This window comes from Bolinopsis microptera, chromosome 8 (genome assembly GCF_026151205.1).
Source record: "Bolinopsis microptera isolate Bmic1 chromosome 8, MBARI_Bmic_1.0, whole genome shotgun sequence".
Lineage (NCBI taxonomy): Eukaryota > Metazoa > Ctenophora > Tentaculata > Lobata > Bolinopsidae > Bolinopsis > Bolinopsis microptera.
The window spans coordinates 13143179-13163528 of NC_087079.1; the positions used below are offsets into that span (position 1 = coordinate 13143179).

General features: G+C 38.9%; 3 protein-coding genes across 3 annotated transcripts; 1 reads left to right on the top strand and 2 right to left on the bottom strand.

Annotated features, from left to right (window-relative positions):
- Positions 1-6949: 6949 nt before the first annotated feature.
- On the bottom strand, positions 6950-8751 carry LOC134819246 (UDP-glucuronosyltransferase 3A1-like). Its single transcript, XM_063829070.1, has one exon. It carries the CDS (start codon positions 8728-8730, stop codon positions 7219-7221), a length of 1512 nt encoding a protein of 503 aa, XP_063685140.1. The 5' UTR covers positions 8731-8751; the 3' UTR covers positions 6950-7218.
- A 1727-nt stretch (positions 8752-10478) lies between these two features.
- Positions 10479-16480, bottom strand: LOC134819979 (proline-rich protein 5-like). The gene is made up of 5 exons (XM_063830140.1): positions 16404-16480; positions 16085-16194; positions 15626-15777; positions 11036-11222; positions 10479-10764 (listed from the first exon to the last, which is right to left on the bottom strand). Exons 1-5 carry the CDS (start codon positions 16472-16474, stop codon positions 10643-10645), a joined length of 642 nt encoding a protein of 213 aa, XP_063686210.1. The 5' UTR covers positions 16475-16480; the 3' UTR covers positions 10479-10642.
- LOC134819964 (uncharacterized) lies at positions 12695-14732 on the top strand. The gene is made up of 3 exons (XM_063830130.1): positions 12695-13942; positions 14050-14142; positions 14309-14732. Exons 1-2 carry the CDS (start codon positions 13143-13145, stop codon positions 14123-14125), a joined length of 876 nt encoding a protein of 291 aa, XP_063686200.1. The 5' UTR covers positions 12695-13142; the 3' UTR covers positions 14126-14142; positions 14309-14732.
- Positions 16481-20350: the final 3870 nt, after the last annotated feature.

The following is a 20350-nucleotide window of genomic DNA, read 5'->3' on the forward strand; positions in this document are numbered from 1 at the left end:
AAATCGCGGACATCCTTTTGAATGTCCTCTAAGTAGCTTGTTATTATTTGTTGATTGTCTGCGGTATGTTAACTATGACATCATTAATTGGCTATAAAATTAAGTCGAGAAGCTATGTAAACATGTTCTAGTGTTAAGACTAAAAAAGCAACAAACTAAATATAATAAATAATGATAACAAATATATCTGTTATAACTTATAATTAATGATTATCTCACCTGGGGACATTTCATCGCCACCACACTTAATAGTTCCCGCAACAGCACTACAAAGAGCAGTCACAGCACCTCCTGCCACTAAAGCTCCACACCCTATACCAGCAGAACCCACACAAACTAGTATACCAAGAACACCAGCAGCTGCGGATGCAACTGCACATGTTGCTGATGCTGTTGATGTTGCTGCATCACAGTCGATAGCACTTGTACCGAGCAACAGGCTGGAGAGCACAATGAGAGAAACTAGAAGTTTGCACATTCTGTCTGCAGTTTATTGGGTCATGGATTACGTAAATAGAGCAAAGATAAATAACTCAATAACTCAATAACTATAAGAGACGTAAACTACTCGGTCAAGATGCTCTGTCGATCGCTTGAACATGATTATACATTTTGATGGGTTTCAATCCGAAAATTAAACTCATATTTGCGGATTCATATTTGCAAGCTCACAATTATTATTAAAATAAAGCGTTAAATTTAACGGTAGGAAAACAAATCAATCAGTTAACTCCAAATAAGTGCCTCTGTGTAACTGCTATAAACTGAGAATGCAATATGTTTCCTCCTTACTCACTTGGTGGCATAAGAATTTTAGGTTGCAAATAAAATAAATTATATATCGATTAACATCAGCGCAAAATTATCACAGGACCGTTAGCCCGTGAAGCGTATTCTTTGCGATTATTTAGGCCAAAAATCGCGGCGCCGCGACAAACTAAGCGAAAATCGCAGCGAAAGATAATGTATTTGGGGTCGTTCACATATTACGTACGCGTAATCAATATTTTAGCAATTTTTACCCCCTCCCCCACCGCAATCAGCCGTAATCAAGACGGCTGATTTAAGTGCAGATAGGCCAAGAGAATATATTGTATTGTATCAGATGCCATCGTGGAGTAGGTGGTCTCCTGCACTTTTTCCGCCTCGACATAAAATTAAAAACCTTGACATGCAACCTACATTAATCCGAAGGTGATTGCAGCCCTATACAGGGTGTTTCAAAAATAATGTCCTGATTTTAACAAACAATAAAATTTTTTATAAAGGAGCAAAATGCCCATTATCGGTTGGCATTAGTTCATAAAGCTTACAAATTTAATGTTTGAAGCTCATTTGTTCCAGCGATTCAACTTTGTTAATTTTGTTGGCTCTGTTCCAAAAAGTCGAATTTTGAGAAAAATGGGGTTCACAAAAAAAAACAAAGCTTGATATTGTGAGGACTTATTGGATTTGTGGAGGCAGAGTGACAAGTGCTAGGCGTTTGCTACAGCAAACTTGATGATAGGACAATACGACGTCTTGTAAAGAAGCTAGAAACTGAATTTACTGATTGTACCCTGATAATGGGCATTTTGCTCCTTTATAAAAAAATGTATTGGTTTTTAAAATCAGGACAATATTTTTTAAACACCCTGTATATATTAAAATAAACTAAAGGCGTAATATAATATACAACTGGAAATATATAGCCTGACATTAGGCGAAACCTAGTTTAATTTTATCATGCACCTCCAACTACTGAGATTGAGAAGACTTGGGAAATGAATGTTCTATGGATGGTGTCCCAGGGGTTATACTCCGATCAGCTAGCACGTGCGTTCTCTCTAAACTGCCTCGTTTCAAGCACGGTATACTTGAAACTATACTATACATGATTTCAACTTATCTCGTGTTGTTTAGTTGTGTGCTCTTAATAGGAGCTGGAGCAGATCGCGAGGCTTTCATGGCGCCCTGGCAACTCGTACTCCGTTTTATAGATCTAAATTATGCAGTACGTTAGGTATAATTATATATTATGTAGTTAGTGTAATAATAATTAATAATGGACAAGCGCGAACGGGCATTCTCTCTAAACTGCCTCGTTTCGTAAGTATTAAACCTCGTGTTGTTTAGTTGTGTGCTATTAATGGGAGCAGATCTCGAGGCTTTCATGGCGCCCTGGCAACTCGTACTCCGTTTTATAGATCTAAATTATGCAGTACGTTAGGTATAATTATATATTATGTAGTTAGTGTAATAATAATTAATAATGGACAAGCGCGAACGGGCATTCTCTCTAAACTGCCTCGTTTCGTAAGTATTAAACCTCGTGTTGTTTAGTTGTGTGCTATTAATGGGAGCAGATCTCGAGGCTTTCATGGCGTCCTGGCAACTCGTACTCCGTTTTATAGATCTAAATTATGCAGTACGCTATATATCATGTAGTCAGTGTAATAACTAATAAGGGACAAGCGCGAGAACAGAATTTTTTCTCCGATTCTGATAAATTTGCCTTTGGTACCAAAGGTTGCCTCTAAGTGTGAAAAATGCAAATTCACCGTGTAGCACAATCACGTTAACGTCGAGCTGTATGTGGGCCTCAGCTGTGCAATGCAAAAGTGTAAAAAGGACAAAAACAGGTAATTTCTTACTGGGTCGCGCTCAGCCTGTCATTCCGCCTAATCTCTATTAGTATTAGTAATAGTATTTATGAACATGATACAGGTAAGTAATTTCTTATTTAAACTCGACTCCTAAAATTTTTTTTTTAAATGCTGTGCTCGCGCTTGTCCCTATTGGTATTACACTGACTACAGACTAATAGTAATGGTCAACAGGAAATCGCGGCACAAGCGGAATCGCGATTTTTCCCACTCTCCGCAACAAATCGCAATTTTTGACGTTCGCCGCAAAAAATCGCGATTTTCTCAGATTTTTACGACAGATCGCGATTTTTCAGTTTTCCTTGACCATTGTTAATGATCAGGCCCGGCACACGCTACTTCGTAGCACTTGCCATCGGGCCATAAATATTCTATACAAAATCTCAATGTGCCTTCTTGGATATTTTTACAGTAAAACCCCGTTTAAGGGGAGATACACCAAAAACGTTTTTGCTCCGAACATCGATTTTATTTTATATTATGGTCAAATAGACAAAAAGAATAAGATTGCACACCTTCAAAATTTTCTAAAAATATTCCCTCATCGAGAAAAAAATATTTTTCTTTTTCGAAAATTTTTAAAATTTTGAGACGTCTGTCACTGTAATACCGATAGTTGGGCCATTTTAAAAGTTTTTTGGCTGATTTTTTACTGAACATTACTTACAATCCGTACAAGAAGCTATTGAAAGGATTATATAATTGAGCGATAAATGACGAAGTTACAGACAGAAGTTTTGGAGTAGGATTTCTCTCAGATTTGAGTTTTAAGCTATGCAATGTGGCCTCAAACGACTTAGTAAAATTCATCGTAAAAAAGGGCAAAAAAAGGCAGATTTAAGGCTTAAAATGCCTATAACTCAAAAAGTGTCAGTTTTTTTTGAAATAATTTTTACAGAATCGTAATCAGCTTGGTAAGACGAATCTTTTAGTACCAAATAGGTGCTTTTAGAAGACAAATTGTCTTAAATAATTTTCTAGCTCGAACACAAGGGTCCCCCCTTGTATAAATTTTGTACAAATTGTACACATTTTTTTACAAATTTTGTGTCTTTAAATATTATAAATGTCGTACTAAAAGATTCGTCTTACCAAACTGATTACGATCCTGTAAAAATTATTTCAAAAAAACTGATACTTTTTGAGTTATAGGCATTTTAAGCCTTAAATCTGCCTTTTTTGCCCTTTTTTACGATGAATTTTACTAAGTCGTTTGAGGCCACATTGCATAGCTTAACACTCAAATCTGAGAGAAATCCTACTCCAAAAAGTTTGATATGATCATCAGCTACACTCACAAGAATTTTTGAAGCGATATCTGCTGACCCGGCCCGGGTGATTGGTGAAATGTACAACTTTAGAAGTGGGAAAAATTTCAATTTTTATTTTTTCGACCTTGTTTGGTCTGTAACTTCGTCATTTATCGTTCAATTATAAAATCCTTTCAATGGCTTCTTGTACGGATTGTAAGTAATGTTCAGTAAAAAAATCAGCCAAATACTTTCAAAATGGCCGAACTATCGGTATTACAGTGACAGACTTCTCAAAATTTTAAAAGTTTTCGAAAAAGAAAAATATTTTTTTTCTCGATGAGGGAATATTTTTTAAAATTTTGAAGGTGTGCAATTTTTTTTTTTGTCTATTTAACCATAGTATAAAATAAAATCGATGTTCGGAGCAAAAACGTTTTTGGTGTTTCTCCCCTTGACTACAATGTTTAATCACTCTACACTCGCATGTCACGGGCCTTTTTAACCCGTTCTCTAGCTGGCCCTGAATGACTCTTCGAAACCCTAGCCCTCTAATTAAATCTGATCCAAACCCTAGCCCTAAGTCTAACCCAATCCCTATCAAAAGAATATACTGAAACCCTATAACCCTAATTATACCAACTTCCTTCACATAGCCATGTGTAATTGTATACGTGGGCGCGCTACTGCAAGTGAGAGGGCTCTGGTTAGAGCAACCAACTTCCTTATACGGTCATATCACGTAACCGAGACAGTTTTTCACCATTTTAACCCTCGAATATGTATCCGGTTCCTTCCAAATATACGGCTTAATTTACGGTTCCGGTCTGGTTTAGGTTGACGGATGTTACTCGTCTAAATTTCTTCGAAGTAGCGCGCGCGCCGCTTTCTTCTCGAAATATTATGGCCCGATGGCAAAAGCTACGAAGTAGCGCGCGCCGGGACAAACCATTAACAATGGTTAAGGTTTAGGTTGCGTGGCCGCATATCAACTGGAAATTTCAAGATGTTTCAGACAAATTGTATTTAAAAAACTTCATTTGGGAATTTCAGGTAACAGTCTGATCTTGAGACCTAAAATAAAGCATGTCTCGAGATCTGATCCGGTTAAAAAGTCTATATGCCGGGTCTTTAGTATAGGATCACAGGGACTAATGTATAGATCTATAAAACTAGGTAGTGCGCCATCGACAATGAGCCGCGCGTGCCGACTGTAGGATGGTTTTTTAGCGCTAATTTCGGCCAGCACAATTTTCTTCAAACAAATAGATATTAAGTATGCTTTCCGACCTCCGATTGCAACAAAAATTGGTAAGCTTACTCATAGACTTACAAGGACAGTGTCCGAAAAGTTTAAAGCATATCCAACCATCAAACATTATGTTACAGCTAAAAGCAGCGTATTTTGCCCCATTTTGATCACTATATCAACTCCGATATCCACCAAATTTTTCGGACAGTTGTGAAAGCCCTATTGGAAGGTCGTCGCCAATTTTCAGAATGATCTCATTCAAGGAACTGAAGATAAATCCAAATAATACGACAAAAATCAACGAATTTGGTCAAATTTGGTCAAATTACGCGACTTTTACAGCTAATTTTGCTCCAAAAGCCGCGCACCATCAAATATGGCACCTAGGCGAAACTCACTGATCTTTCCAAAAAGGTATGACAAATTTGGTATTGTGAAAATTCTCACAGTCTCTAGAAAACAATGGTACAAAAATTTTTAAAGTCCTAGCAAGTTTATTTTTATGGTGCACCCCCTAATAAAACGGAGTACGAGTTACTGGGGCGCCATGTAATTAAAGCCCCTCGTTTCTCCGCAAAGTATCTCTCGTTGTGCTAACTTACAATGGAGTTGCACTGTTACAGGGCAGCTAAACATAATAAAACTTGTATGGATGAATATCGCTCCAATTAAGATTACATTAACACATAACTGAACAACACGAGATAAGTGGAAAACGGTAAACCGAAACGTTCTGTAAGTGTAGTGCGTCACTAAATCCTGTCATCGTTGTTAAGTACGCCGAAAAATAGGTTGGTCATCAAATTTCGCAAAAAAATCATGGTGAACCTGGGTCCAGGCCACCACCCGCGCCGCCGCAGTCAACAGTACCACTATCCGTAATACTAATAGCATTAGCGCCACAAAGGCCAGCGACAGCGCCCCCCGCTGCTAAAGCTGCGCATCCCGTACCAAGACTACCATCACAGAAGAATACGCCAAGAATACCAGCAGCTACTAATGCAACTGAACATGTTCCAGTTACAGCTGCTGTTCCTACTTCGCAATCACTTCCAGCACTTGTACATTTCTCTTTCTTACCTTGGTACATCAAAACAAAACTACCAAATGAAACGATGTTAAGCTTTTTCAATTACAACCCAAATTCAACGGCCATAATAAAATAAATTACAAACGAAGATTTTGTTGATGGAGAAATTTGCAGTCTTAATTTGCTCCCATATGTTATATACTAAATATTTTCAGGAAGACCCGAAGAAGAGAAAGCGAAGAGACAGGACTGGGAAGAACGAGGCTAAGGAGGCTTTCTATTCAAAGCTCAGGAGGAACTTGGGGGACAAAGTTTGAAACTTCATTGTCGCAAAGTTAAACAATTCAAACTTCGTAGACAATAGAAAGGGCAATTTCAGTCGCGAGTTACGGTTAATTTATGTAATTGTTTATGAAATAGTTTAATTTATGTAATTTGTGTTTCAGAATCGTTGTTTCAAGCGATAGAAATGAGACAGGAAGAAAGAGGTAAAAACATGGAATCATTTTTCGATCAGTTGGAAGCAAAGTATGCTCAACCCACTGAGAAAAGGAAAACAGGAAAAGCCAAAAAGAAGTGATTATTTATGAAAATGGTAACTTTGTTTTATCAGTGTTTGCTATGTTTTCATACACAAAAAGAAATGTTTTTAGCGCAGTGATATTTTTATGTTTTTAACGAAACACCTGTTTAACAAAGTGTATGAGTACCGTATTTCAAATTTTAATCGAATTTATTATATTCACTACAATTGACACACCTTGTTCTGTAATTACTATTTGAATATTTATAAATCACATTGAAAGAAGCAATATTATTTTGTTTGACTTTTAAGAATTAAAAATCTTTCTTTTTTCACATTATTCGGACAGGCGCTGGTTGTTAACGAACAGAATCACTAATATATTATAATTTTATTACGAGATAATATATTATAACTGATAACAGCATTAAGTCCTGAGCTTAAGGCTTCTCTCAACTTTCATAATTGAATAAAAGCAGTATTTTATACCATGATCAATAAGTTCAGCCTCAGATTAATTACTCTGATTTAGAAAACACCCTCTTATAAATAAACCTGATTACTAGTATTGTCAGGATAGGAATAAAGATAATATCCAGATAATAATACTGGTACCAAGGCTGGTACCCTGGCAAGAAACTATGTCCATTCACCACCGCATCCACATACCCTAACACTTGCAAGTCCGTCACTCTAGTTAACAGTAATTGACGCTTAACATCCGCCATTTTCTCGTAGTAACCACCACTTCCTGTTATCTGATATATTTTAGATCTTATTTCCGGAGCAGTTGTGTTGTCAAGGTCAGGTATCTGCTCACCCAGCCCCAGAGAAGCAATTCTCTCGGCGGTGTAATACTGATCTGATGCAAATTTAGGTACCACAAGTTGGGGAACACCTGAACATATGGCCTCCATTTTACTGGCATACCCGCCGTGTGTTATGAAGAGTTTTATATTCGGGTGCTGGAGCAGTGCCATCTGAGCTACCCAAGGGAACACTCTGATATTATCTGGGAGGTTCTCTACTTGTTTGCTTTGCTTCCAGACTACTTTGTAGGGGAGATCTTCAAAGGTTTCAATCCATTTGGCCTGTTCTTCAGGCGGGCTATCCTTCTGGACAGACCCAAATGAAATGTAGATGAAACCCTCGGAAGCAGAGTCAACATACTCCATTAAATGTGCCGCTATGTCAGCAGGGTTGTAAGCTTTACAGAGGGAGCCCCCCAGTGTCAACACTCCTGGTCCGTACGGTGTTGGACCGTCTACCTGAGGGTGGGGGTGGGACCGCATTGTTACTAGTTTCACTGACTTGTAAGCCCTGTTATATCCTTGGTAATCCGGGACGTGTTGTTTAATCACTGGTTCAATATACCAGTTAGTTAAGGTGGTGTACAACAGACCAAACACCACACGCTTCAGCAGATTCTTAGCTCGAGCAGTTATTGAGCTCTTGACAAGTTCGCTGTCTCGTATCAAGATATCGTTGATGTCTACGCTGGAGCTGTAGAGAGGCAGACCCAGCATTTGGATGTGATTGGGCATCAGAGCTGGAAATGAGCTGTGGATTATCGTGTTGTTTATTCCCAGGTGACTTGCAAGTCCAAGTGAACATGTGTCAAACAAACCAAAAGTTATCATAACATCGTATTTTTTATTTGATCTTAGGATTTCTTGAACATTGGGCTCATCGTACCATCTTTCACAAGAACGCAACAGACTATCAATCGCACCCAACACTTTTTTCACGCCAGCGACCAGTCCCTCATTTTCTCCACCTCCACTATTCCTTGGATCGTTCTGATTCATAGCCTTGGTACAAGTCGGCAGCTCCCTTTTATCCACCCCCTCCCGTAAGTAACCTGGAATATTAGTTGAAACATACGTCACCGAGTGTCCGCGATCGATCAGCAAGTTTGTGAGATAAGCTGATACGGTTTGGTGAGATCCTGTACTGAGAACATTAGCCACCAGGACCTCCCAGCCTCGGGAGGCCTGCAAGAGTAACGCTACAACTAAAAACACACGCATAACAAAATATAAGCTGGCAGATAATGAAATCTGTGGTCATATTCAGTATTCACATGAGGTAACCTAATCTGGCTGAGTGTACTGAGGAAATGGTAATACAATAGTACCTTATTAGTGCGGTCCCAACAAATCACTCGCCAAGGATTTAAAAAATTTGTACGAAAGGGCCCTGCGGGTATGAAAGTAACTTCATTCGATGTATTTTAGAAAGCTGATTCCAAATCAACCCCCATCACATAGGGTCAAACGCTTCCTGGAGAGTTAAAGGCAAAACACTATTTAGGGCCTTAGAGTTAGGGGGCTCGTAATTAGAGACACACTGCACACCATACTTACATCCACATTCACAAGCATATGTTCTCACCTGGTCAAATAAGCGCGGGAAACGGGGCAGACTTGTAGCGCGATGCACTACTGGGTCGCGCGCGCGCATCCAATAATGCTTCTCGCAACCACAGATGCAGATCGGCGAGATGCGAAGGATTGACATCGTGAATCAAGGGGCAGACCTAATCAACTGTTTTTTACACATAGCTATTGTGTCAAAATTACACTAGCGTAATCATTTGGAAACTCACCCCCCTCCCCTTAGTGTAATTTTGTGTCAAAATTACACTAGCGTAATCATTTTGAAACCCCCCTCCCCCTCGGCTGATTACGTAATATGTGAACAACCCTAGGCCTAAGTGCACACACAAATGATGAATTGACAGCATAGGAACGCCTTTCTTGAAATTGAATATACTGTTCAAAGGGCCTTTTCACAAGAATTTTCTTAAAATTTAAGGGCGAGCGATTTAGTAGGAGCGGTTGAATATCCAATATACTGCAGTGAATATGGAGGCTCTGGTGATTTTGAGGATTTACAGTTGAGTAAGGAGACAACATTCCTATAAGATGGTATTTGAGATTTGTTTCATTGATAATGATATTCAAATTCAATATTGCTGGAGTCGGTGATTTCAATGCTCATTTCATTGATTCACGATGTCAATCCTTCGCATCTCGCCGATCTGCATACGATCTGCATACGCCGATTTGTGGTTGCGAGAAGAATTATTTGAAGGGCGGCGCGACCCAGTAGTGCATCGCGCTACAACTCATTTCAATAAGTGGCATTTGAGAAAGATGTTTTACTAATTTCGACCTCTGTTTCATGTTTTGAGTACAACTACTGCAAGTCACATACATAAAGAACCTGAACATGTGACTCGTCTCTGTGTCTGATAGTGATAGTCTCGAGGCCCAGACTTGTTTGGCAAATGGTACCAAGCACATTAATTCTGCTCACGAGGGGTGTTGGATGTTGGAGTATCTTCAATCTTGTCATACGTTGTATGACCCGCCGCGCACGAATGTATGACCCGCCGCGCACGAGTGCGCGCCTCCCCCTGTTTCACCATAGTGAAACGACCGTGGGGGTCACAACGTGATACAAGGAGTATCTGCCCTTTTCACTTCGGAGATCATGTGCGCTGATTGTAAGTTTAGTGGTGCTATAACGAATAGAGAAGCCCTTTTCATAGTATAGGTATAACTTATAAGTAGGGCTCTCGGTTGAAGGTGTGTGTTTGATCGAGTAATAGAATGAGAGTTTAGAAGTAGTAGACTATTGTAATTGATACACACTACGGTCTGCCACTCAATTATCGATATATTAGAATTGCGCATGAGGGGCAGAGAAGTTTTGGTTGTTAATTTATCAGATAATTCGAATGGATTTTGTAAAAGAAGTAAAAGACATTTTATAGAAATTACACAATAATTACAAATAAAAATAAGAAAATCAGAAAGCAAAGTTATCATGAACTTTAAAACTTCAGTCTTAAAATAAGAACAACAAATCAAACAAAACATAAAATTGTATAACTATAATCGTATCTCAATAATAATTGTCCATAACTCCATAACGTTAATACTGCTGAATCGTCTTGGCTACATCAAAGGGGTTGATGTAAGGTTTAACAACTAGTGAACAGAGATTACAGATGCGTCTTTGATTCTCACTCGTCTTGTCGCTGTTCGCTAAATTTCCTGAAATAAGTGGGTCATGAGAACTTTTGTAGGATGTTTAGTAATTGCTGGATAAAATGCACCTTTTAAATTAGTTATTTTCGACACCAAAAGAATCATCTTGAGAAATTGCATGCCATTATCAGTTTATTCAAGATTATTCTTTGGGTGCTACAAGTAAAGTGACAGCCAACGATAAAGATTAAATATACCTACGGTTTTTACTAAAAAATCTAAAAAGCAATTATTAAATCATCTTAATATCTCGCTCCTCTACAAAATGAATACTAACCCAACACAAGTAACATTTGTACAACACTACGTGGTATTTCATAACTTGACTCCTTCTGCCCCACAATGCCCTCAATGACAGTCTCGATCTCAGTACACAACACTACATCATCTCTGAACTGCTCCAGGGTTATCCGCTCCACGCTATCGCCCTTCGCATTCAGGTGCTTTATATTCGCGAATATCAGCTGAAAAAGAGATACGGTCAGGTCATTGAGAATCTAGTCTGTACAGCGAAACTTCAAATTTTAAATTCGCATTTGTAATTGTATCGGATCAATTTATTATCGGACCAATAAATTTCTTATCGCGTGATGTAATATTATTCAATATAGTGTAAAATACGATGTAGCGACCAGACCAGTCCTTTCGGGGCGTACCAATGGTTAACTAAATATGAACAAGCATTGCGCCCGTTTTTTTTCGCTGTGACGGACGCTAAATTTCCGTTCACTACAACATACAAGCTCTGATCAGTTAGCTTCATAATAATTATGCTTTAAATACGGGGTCGGAAATACTTGTGATCCAATTGCCGTAGAACGTAACTTTTATCTGTAATTTGAGAAATTGGAAGCAAAAAGTGGATTTTACTCATGTCTTCTAGTTCTACACTGCACGTGTCACGTACAGGGCCAGCGTGTAAAATGTCTTTTACTACATCACACGTATCGGGTTAAAAATAAGTCAAAACAAAATAGCAGTTTTTTGGTTGGCGGATACTACTTATTAGCCCTTGGCGCCATTAGTCCTATCTGAGTGCGCACGTGCGGTTTGACACTGCACGCGCGTCGCGCACGTCTACCTTTAGTTTTACACTCATTTATAATTTACCGTTTTTAGTTCGCTGTGGCTTGTGTGTAAAGCGCAACAAATGTGGATGTGTTCGTCTGATATGCTTGGTATAATATTTTGTGCTGTAATAGTTGCAAATCTGGCTTACGTTAGAAATAGTGTCTCATAACGAGTTAGAACTCAAAAGCTTGCTGCTTGGTGCTTGTCCAACTGGAATAAAGACATGCATTTCATACCTACCCTATCCATTTTTATTAGGACCGTGTTGTGTTGATATGACATGTTGATATATCAACTGTGGTACAATATAGGGAGTTGCTAGGTGTTACGTTGGTAGCTATAAATATACATAATTTACATGCCTTTCTGTGTGACTTCAATCTTATTTCAGGTGTAACTCGGCTAATGGTTATCGTAGGCTAATAATTCTTTATTCAACCGGTCATAAAAAGTTTCCTCTCCATTGGTTATAGGTTAGCTAGTATTGTAAATATATTCTTAATTAGCAATTTAGTCGGCCCGTACGCTCATTTTACCTGTATATCTTTAGTGAGACTTTAGTGACGTCACAGCCCAAAATTGTCAGCAGTCAATAGGAGTGCGGCGTGGTATTGCGCGAATTATCTATTACACAGTCCAGTGTATTTTTTGATTGCACACACTTTCGCAGGACTTAAACGCGAATATTTGGAAGTAAATTCTAAGGTCCCCTCATCCTTTAAGATTATAGTCAAGACCGGACCTTTCTAACTGCTTCCTATCCCGAGATATAGGGAGTAAGGGAGATCTAATTATGCTCCCCACCGAGCTAGTGACGTCACACCTGCTGTTCTCCACTTTGCTTGGTTAAAATAACACTGCTCCTACTACTATACAGCTATAATAAGGTTGTTTCTGTGTGTGTTTGCTCGTTTGTTTAGTGTTACGAAGGATGAAGTTTTTTATTTAACATCCACAGCACAGTCTAGAGAAACGAATTGAGCTATATAATGTTTGTTTTAATTGATAATACAATTGTTAAATCATGCAATAGAGGCAATACATTATACAGATGCTCATATTTATGACATTCTGGTGAGCAGCGTCTGTGTATGTTTCGATCGTCGACAGCAAACATTCATCGTCGCTTTCTGTGTCAGATTCTGTTCTACTACCAGTACTATCATCTTCAGATTGGCAAATCAGTGCCATTCTGCTCGTATACAGTGTACGTAATTTTATAATGTAATTTGTATTTAAACAATGAAGAGGTCACATTTTAATAGTTAAATCAACCTCCAACAGAATAAGCGAAACTCGTATTATATGGTGTTATGGTGAACTGTGCCGTCCAGTGGTGTAAAAACTCAAGCAAAGGGAAAAGCACGTCGAAGTTAGAAGGCCGAACTTTTTTACGCTTCCATACTCTGCCAAAGAACTCTGCCATGTCAAAAAAATGGAAGGTGAGAATGGGACGTAGACCAAAGGACATAACGGCAACCATGGCCGTTTGCTCCGATCATTTCAACGACTCTGATTACAAGGACATCCTCCGCACACAGCTGATGTCCTATAAAGGCATGCAAATCATCCTAAAAGCCAATGCTGTGCCGAATACTGACCAGGATACCGGCGAAATGAGATCACAGGCTGATAGTCCGTGTGTAACTGGTCGATCAAGGAAGAGAGTTCGGAGGGATGCCACGTCTGTTGATGCCTTCATAGCAGAGCAAGAGGCGATACTGGGAATAGACCAGACATCAGCAGCCCCTGATGTTGTGGACGACCAGCTTCCAGGCCCTGATGTTGTGGACGACCAGCTTCCAGGCCCTGATGTTGAAGACGACCAGCTTCCAGGCCCTGATGTTGTAGACGACCAGCTTCCAGGCCCTGATGTTGTAGACGACCAGCTTCCAGGCCCTGATGTTGTAGACGACCAGCTTCCAGGCCCTGATGTTGAAGACGACCAGCTTCCAGGCCCTGATGCTGTAGACGACCAGCTTCCAGGCCCCGATGTTGTAGACGACCAGCTTCCAGGCCCTGGACCTGACGCAGACGAGCCCGATCAACCTGTACCTCATATCTGCATTTGCAACACCCAGAGAAGAGCAGCTAGCACCCAGACTGAGCTTAGGTAATATTATTCAACACCAGCTGTACCTTTTTTAAATCACCGTTTTTTGGTATCTAGGTTATTGCGATATATTGACCTTTCTTTCACAATAACTTATCTATCATCAGCTACCCCGAGTTACGACCTGAATGTGGCTACTATTCGGATGATGATGATAAAGACGGTGAACTGGGATGCAGATGATCAAGCCTCAAGGGCGGGTGAGTCACTACCCCGTCAATATTATATGTCATATCTGCAGTGGCCAGAAACTGAATAATTGTTTTTATTTCTTACCTATGACCTAGTACTGCATAGTGCATATCATACTGATAACTACAGTCGTGTTGCATTGACTTTTTAATCTTCATTCTTACAAATTTCCAGATAACCTGTAAAACAAAGACACTCGGAGTTCGTGGCAACTTCGCTACAGAGAGAACGACTCCTATCAGCTGGGTTCTCGTTAGCGTGCCGCTCCAACTGCAGTTGTTTATAGCCTGTCAAGAATGTGGCAGCCGAATACTAAGTCGTTCTGCCAGGTTCAAGGAAACTTGTGTGGTATCCGTTGGATTGGGAAACATCGGAGGTATGCATTACCAGCCTGTGTAATCGGGGAAATAAGAAGACTGTACCCTTCAGCTTCAGGTCAATACACAGCCTTTAAGGAGTCTCAATTTTTCTCCCGTCCAGATTTTCTCAATTTTTCTCCCGTCTAGAATAGGCTGCATATTCCTTGAAACTGTTTTCACGATTGTAAAATTTAAGAATACAATTTGATTTTTAGTTATGTTATAACTTTATAAGCATGAAGTATTGAAGTTTACATTGAGTACACAGCTGATTCTGAACTGTTGCAATAAAAAGTAACTACATATAGCTAAGTCAAAACACCACAAATAAAGGAAGTGGGAACACAAAGTGCCCTAGTACTGTGTTATTTTAACCAAGCATGTCACGGAGTAGGCAGGGTGGACGTCACATGAAATTAGTGGTATGGGGCTGTAACTTGGTAATTGAATCAGTTGAAATTCCGTTCTTTCACACAGTGATTGCATTTTATATTATAAATACTATGTCTATCACTATTGAACAAATATTTTTTGATACCAAATCTCCAGCGTCATGACCCTTTAACATGGTAACGGACGGAATGACGACATACCCAAGCCTACTTAGGTAGTGCCTAGTGGGCCACAGTTAATATTAGGGGATTCAACCGATGAACGGCTCCTGTGATGACATTAAATCTGAGAATGATTATTTAAATATTATAGGAATGCACGGGTAATTGAAATACAGAGCCTGACTTGACAATAAAACAGTGGTTGATAATTTAAGTAAAGCCTTCGAGAAAGAATTTTAACTTAAATTCTTCGGTAGATTTTCATGCTCTTGGAAATCGATTGAATCTACCGTTTCGCATTTGAATCAATCAATTAGGGAATAAAGAACCGATGTCAAAAAATATACACTGGATCGACTAGCTAAGTTGAGCTAGCTAGCTACAGTACATATTATATTCTCGGACCAAAAATAAAAAGATAAGAACGAATCGAATTAACATACGTACGTACGTGCGCGCTACGGTAATTAAGAAAATATACCACCGCGTTACTGAAAACACTTTGAAAAAGTGTGACCGTCCCACTCGGCAATTCCGGGACCACGTGAAACCGGAAAACTAGGTCAAAGTCCACAAACCTGCAAAGTTGGAATGATTTCCCTCATAAACTCAGACCACAGTTCACCCAGATTATACAGCAAGTCAAAGTTTTCCCCACAGCGCCTTTTTTCGTCGTTTAAATTGTCAAGTAAACATTTCATTCCACGTTTCATAAGAGTGTTCTTATACTCTGAGGGGTAAAACTGGGATGACTCATCGACAACATGTTGTGTTATTCAGCAATGTGCAATAGAAGAATAGGAAGAATAATAACAATGCAATGAAACGTCGACCAATGTTACCAATCATGAAAGTAGCTAGATGGAATCGTTTGCATAATCTTTTATCTTCGTGGATTCTGGTGGGGAGGTGAGACATACATTTTTGACACGTGACAGCAATTAATCAATAAGCGTCAACAATTGACTTATCAAAGACCAGAATCACAGTCACGTGTCAAAACAATTGTCTCACCTCCAGAATCAGCTCATATTTACCGAGGGATAAAGTAATGTCGTTCTCGTGTCCCACTAGTTCCATTAAACATTTGCTTATCTTACTTAGTTGCAGTTCTTTAAGCTTCTTATCCTTGAAGAGCTGGTGTACTCTGAATGTAATCTTAGTTTGAGTCAACACTTTGAGTCTCACATAACCGCATATTATATAGCATAATAATTCGCATAAACATCATAATTCCAAGAGTAATTTTAATATCAGTCTAGACTGGAGATAATGTGGATTGAAGTAATGACAGGTTTAAACCAAACTTCAAAGAGGTTTTATTAAATTTTACCGGCGGTCCACTGAGATACTCACTTCTGGGTTATAAATGACCAGTTGCTGTCCGATTTGTACAACGAATCATGGTTGTTGGTGTAGAATGACATGAGAAATCTAAACATGTTGATGTAAGTTTTATACAACAAAATATAATTGGTTGTAAAAGATATTAATTCTAGTATTTATATTGGACCGTCATTAAACTTTAATAGAGATGTTTACAAAAATATTACAATAATCAATATGTTGAGATGGACATTCAATTGAGTAATAGAGTAAAACTATTTGAGGGATGCAATTTATTCTAAGACACATATTGATATAAACATGAATATGTTGATGTAAAAAACATATAATTGACATGTCCGCCAATTTCGGTGTCTTTTTTGGACATGTTTTTTGGGACATTATCAGAAATTTACGGATATTAGCGGACATTAAAGCGGACAAAACTTTTTCGCACATATTTTGGGCATAAGGGAGGGTCGTCAGGGTCTTGGATGTCTAGGTATCACATGGCCTCGCCCTCCCGACCACCCGCGAGGCTTCTCCTTTGCACTGTGTAGGGAGATTCCTAAAAACTTGAAATGTCATTTTGAAATTCGGTCCGGGGGGTGTCTGGCAAATACTAACTTAATAAGAGAAAGTGTCGCTTAATACGGACAGTTGTTGACGGAGGGGGGCCAAGAGGGATGAAAATTGCCAAAAACTTGGTGTTAAGTAATAAGTGAACTTCCCTGAATAGAAAATCATGTATCAATTTGAAGATAATAAATGTGAATCATTAAAATAGATCATAAATAGATATTGGCAAAGGAACGGAGCAAGGACACCCCCTATCGCCAGACCTCTTTAAAATCTACATTAATGACTTTTCATCTCTCCTGAAATCTGTTGGTGACTATCCAGTTCTTGCTGACGTTCTGATATCACATCTGCTGTGGGCTGACGATCTTGTCCTTCTTGCTCTAAGTCCCGAGGCCTTGCAAGTCAATATCAACATTCTATTTGATTTCTGTAACTCCATGGGCCTTGAAGTAAATATTAAGAAAACTAAGATTGTAATATTCAGCCCTCCCAAACGAAAGCAGTCCTATGAAACATTCACATTGGGAGGTCAGCCCATCCAGCACACCGATAAATACTGCTATCTTGGCATAATATTCCACAGAAATGGATCGTTTACAGCAGCAAATACTGAGCTGAGGGCCAAGGCTCTCCGTGCTCTCTATGGCCTCAAAGGCAAAATAGTTAAGGATGCCCTCTCACACCGTGCCCTTAATATTCTATTTGACTCCTTAATAAAACCAATCCTGCTTTTTGGCTGTCAAGTCTTATGCCCCCACTCAAAAACCATGAGATACCTTTCAAAAATAGATGACAAAGCCAACCCCCAGCATACCTTGAAGTACATTGCACAAGACCACTATGAAAAATTCCACCTAAAGTTTATCAAGTGGTCTTTGTCTGTACATTCAAAAGCATCAAATATAGGTTGCTGGGGCGAAAGCGGGCGCCACCCTCTATTCTTTGAAGCCTGCAAACTTGCAATAGATTACTATAGTCGCCTTGAAAACACTGAAAACGAACTACTCTGTGCTGCATTTCACGAACAAATCATGTTGGGACTTCCTTGGTATACCAACATCTCAAAGCTTCTCACCAAATACAACTTCACCCCCTCATCTTCCTCAAAATCTAAGCTCTCCACCCAAATCAGTCATAACATGAGGGAAGAATTCGTGAATACCTGGAAAGCTGCCAAGGCCTCCTCGCCAAAACTAGAATTCTATAACTTAATTAAACATGATTTCGAACCAGAGGCATACCTACGAATTATCAAAATACCGGATGTTCGAAAAAGTCTGACAAGGTTTCGTATCAGCTGCCACAACCTCTACATCGAAAGGGGCAGATACGAAACCCCCCTTGTACCAAGAGAAGAACGTTGGTGCACCTACTGCTTTTTCAGCAAAGGGCTCAAGCCTATTGAGGACGAAAGTCACGTATTGATTGACTGTTTGCTCTACTCCTCAGTTAGGGAAAAATTCAATTTCCATCCCCTAAACATTACTGACCTAGTCGGTTTGCTCTCCAACAAAACTCTAGATCCTACCACACTCACTGCCACAGCAAGAGCAATCCATTCAATTCTCTCTGTGAACGAAAATTATACAGCCTACTATAAGAGCCCAGATTTCCAATCAAATACTGGCAAGTGCATAATGCTATAGGACCTTAAAATAAGATTGAACCATACAAACTCGATTTATCTATTTTTCTAAAACTAGCATTATATAACATTTCTAAATTATCCCTACACACTTGTAAATAATTAGAATTGTGTAACTTAAATTATTTCAGAATTACAACTATTGTGTACTCAATAAAGTAATTATCACTTTTGTATCCTTGTATCCTTGTATCCTTGTACTAATTATTATCAAATAAAAGTTCAAAGGAAGAGAGAGTAAAAAACAACGCCCAAGTCTAATCATTTCCTGAAAAATTGAAAAATCAGATTCAATAACTAAGATACATTAATATAGGAATATACCATGGGATGAGAAAATCCGAAATAGAGTTTACCTTACCGAAACTAATCAACCAGGTGGCGAATTCCAATAAATAAACTTCGACTGACGATTTATCTGATATGTCTGTACCAAAGAGATCGAAAAATAAAAGTATCCTATATATTGGTACCCAAACTAAGAACACATATGTTAGCAATGCATAAATTAACGCATAACAAAGCGGCAACCAAATTTTGTTTAAAATATTACCAGACTTCCACATCTTAGCATACTGTCTTCCACGTCTTCTAATGGCGTCAAGAGGTGCAGTGACTACTGCTTCTACGATTATGACAACAGATGACAATTGGAGAATAGTAAAATCTAAAAATGTTTTAAATATTTGCACGTTGTTCAAAAACAAAAGAGTAGATGAAACCGAAATTACTATATATGCGACATATTTATAATGATATGACTCAGTTTTTTTGCTCTCCTTAAATAAATTGTATAGCTCGTAGATGAAAACAGTACCGAGCAACAAATTTAATAAAATAACTCCGCCATTTCTAAATAATGTCAATGGGCTCACAAAATCAGTAGGTGTTGTGAAATCCCAAGTATGATCGATCGCAAATTTATCAAAAATTTCTTTTGAAAAATGTTGACAGTTTTTATCGATGATGTCGTATTTAATTGACTTCAGTAAATGTCTTAGACGGCGAAAAATGTCACTGACCAACATAGTTGACTCATCTTTGACAAGCATGAGTATTGGTTTAGGACGAGGTTTGTACTGAAAGTAAGATAGAACCGAATCATGGTTGGTTCCTCGACTAACATATATACCATCGGTCATTTTATCCAGTGCCCACCACGTTCCATCACTTGTTTCAAAAACCACAAAAGCGTGAAAGTCCACAGGGAGGTATTGTCGCTGTAGGTAATCACGAACAGACGGTGTAGAACTAGAGAATGGACCACTCAAAGGACTACTGTAGACACCAATCGATTTTAGAGTAAGGCCTTCAGAGTTTATAAATACCCGATTGAGATTCAATACGTTGATCCTGGCACAGCTAGCAGGTTGTACGTTGTTTTCCGAAGAAAGATTAACAAGCGTACCATGATTCTTAGAATGAAAATCCTTCCACATCGCAGGATCACTAATCATCATACTGAGCCACACCAGGTTGTACAGTGAGAGAACAACAACTTCCAGGAACCTACGACCTCTTGATGGCATGACAATGGAATGGTTTTCATCTTGTACACTCATCCTCTGTGAGCAATGACTCAGTCACTCAGTCACTCAGTCACTCAGTCACTCAGTCACTCAGTCACTCAGTCACTCACATACATCCTGGGATAATTTTAATTAGATTTAAATAGTTTCTTTACATATATCTTGTATACAGTGAACTAAACGCCCTATATTGGTATTATTTAAACCAAAAATCCGGTAGA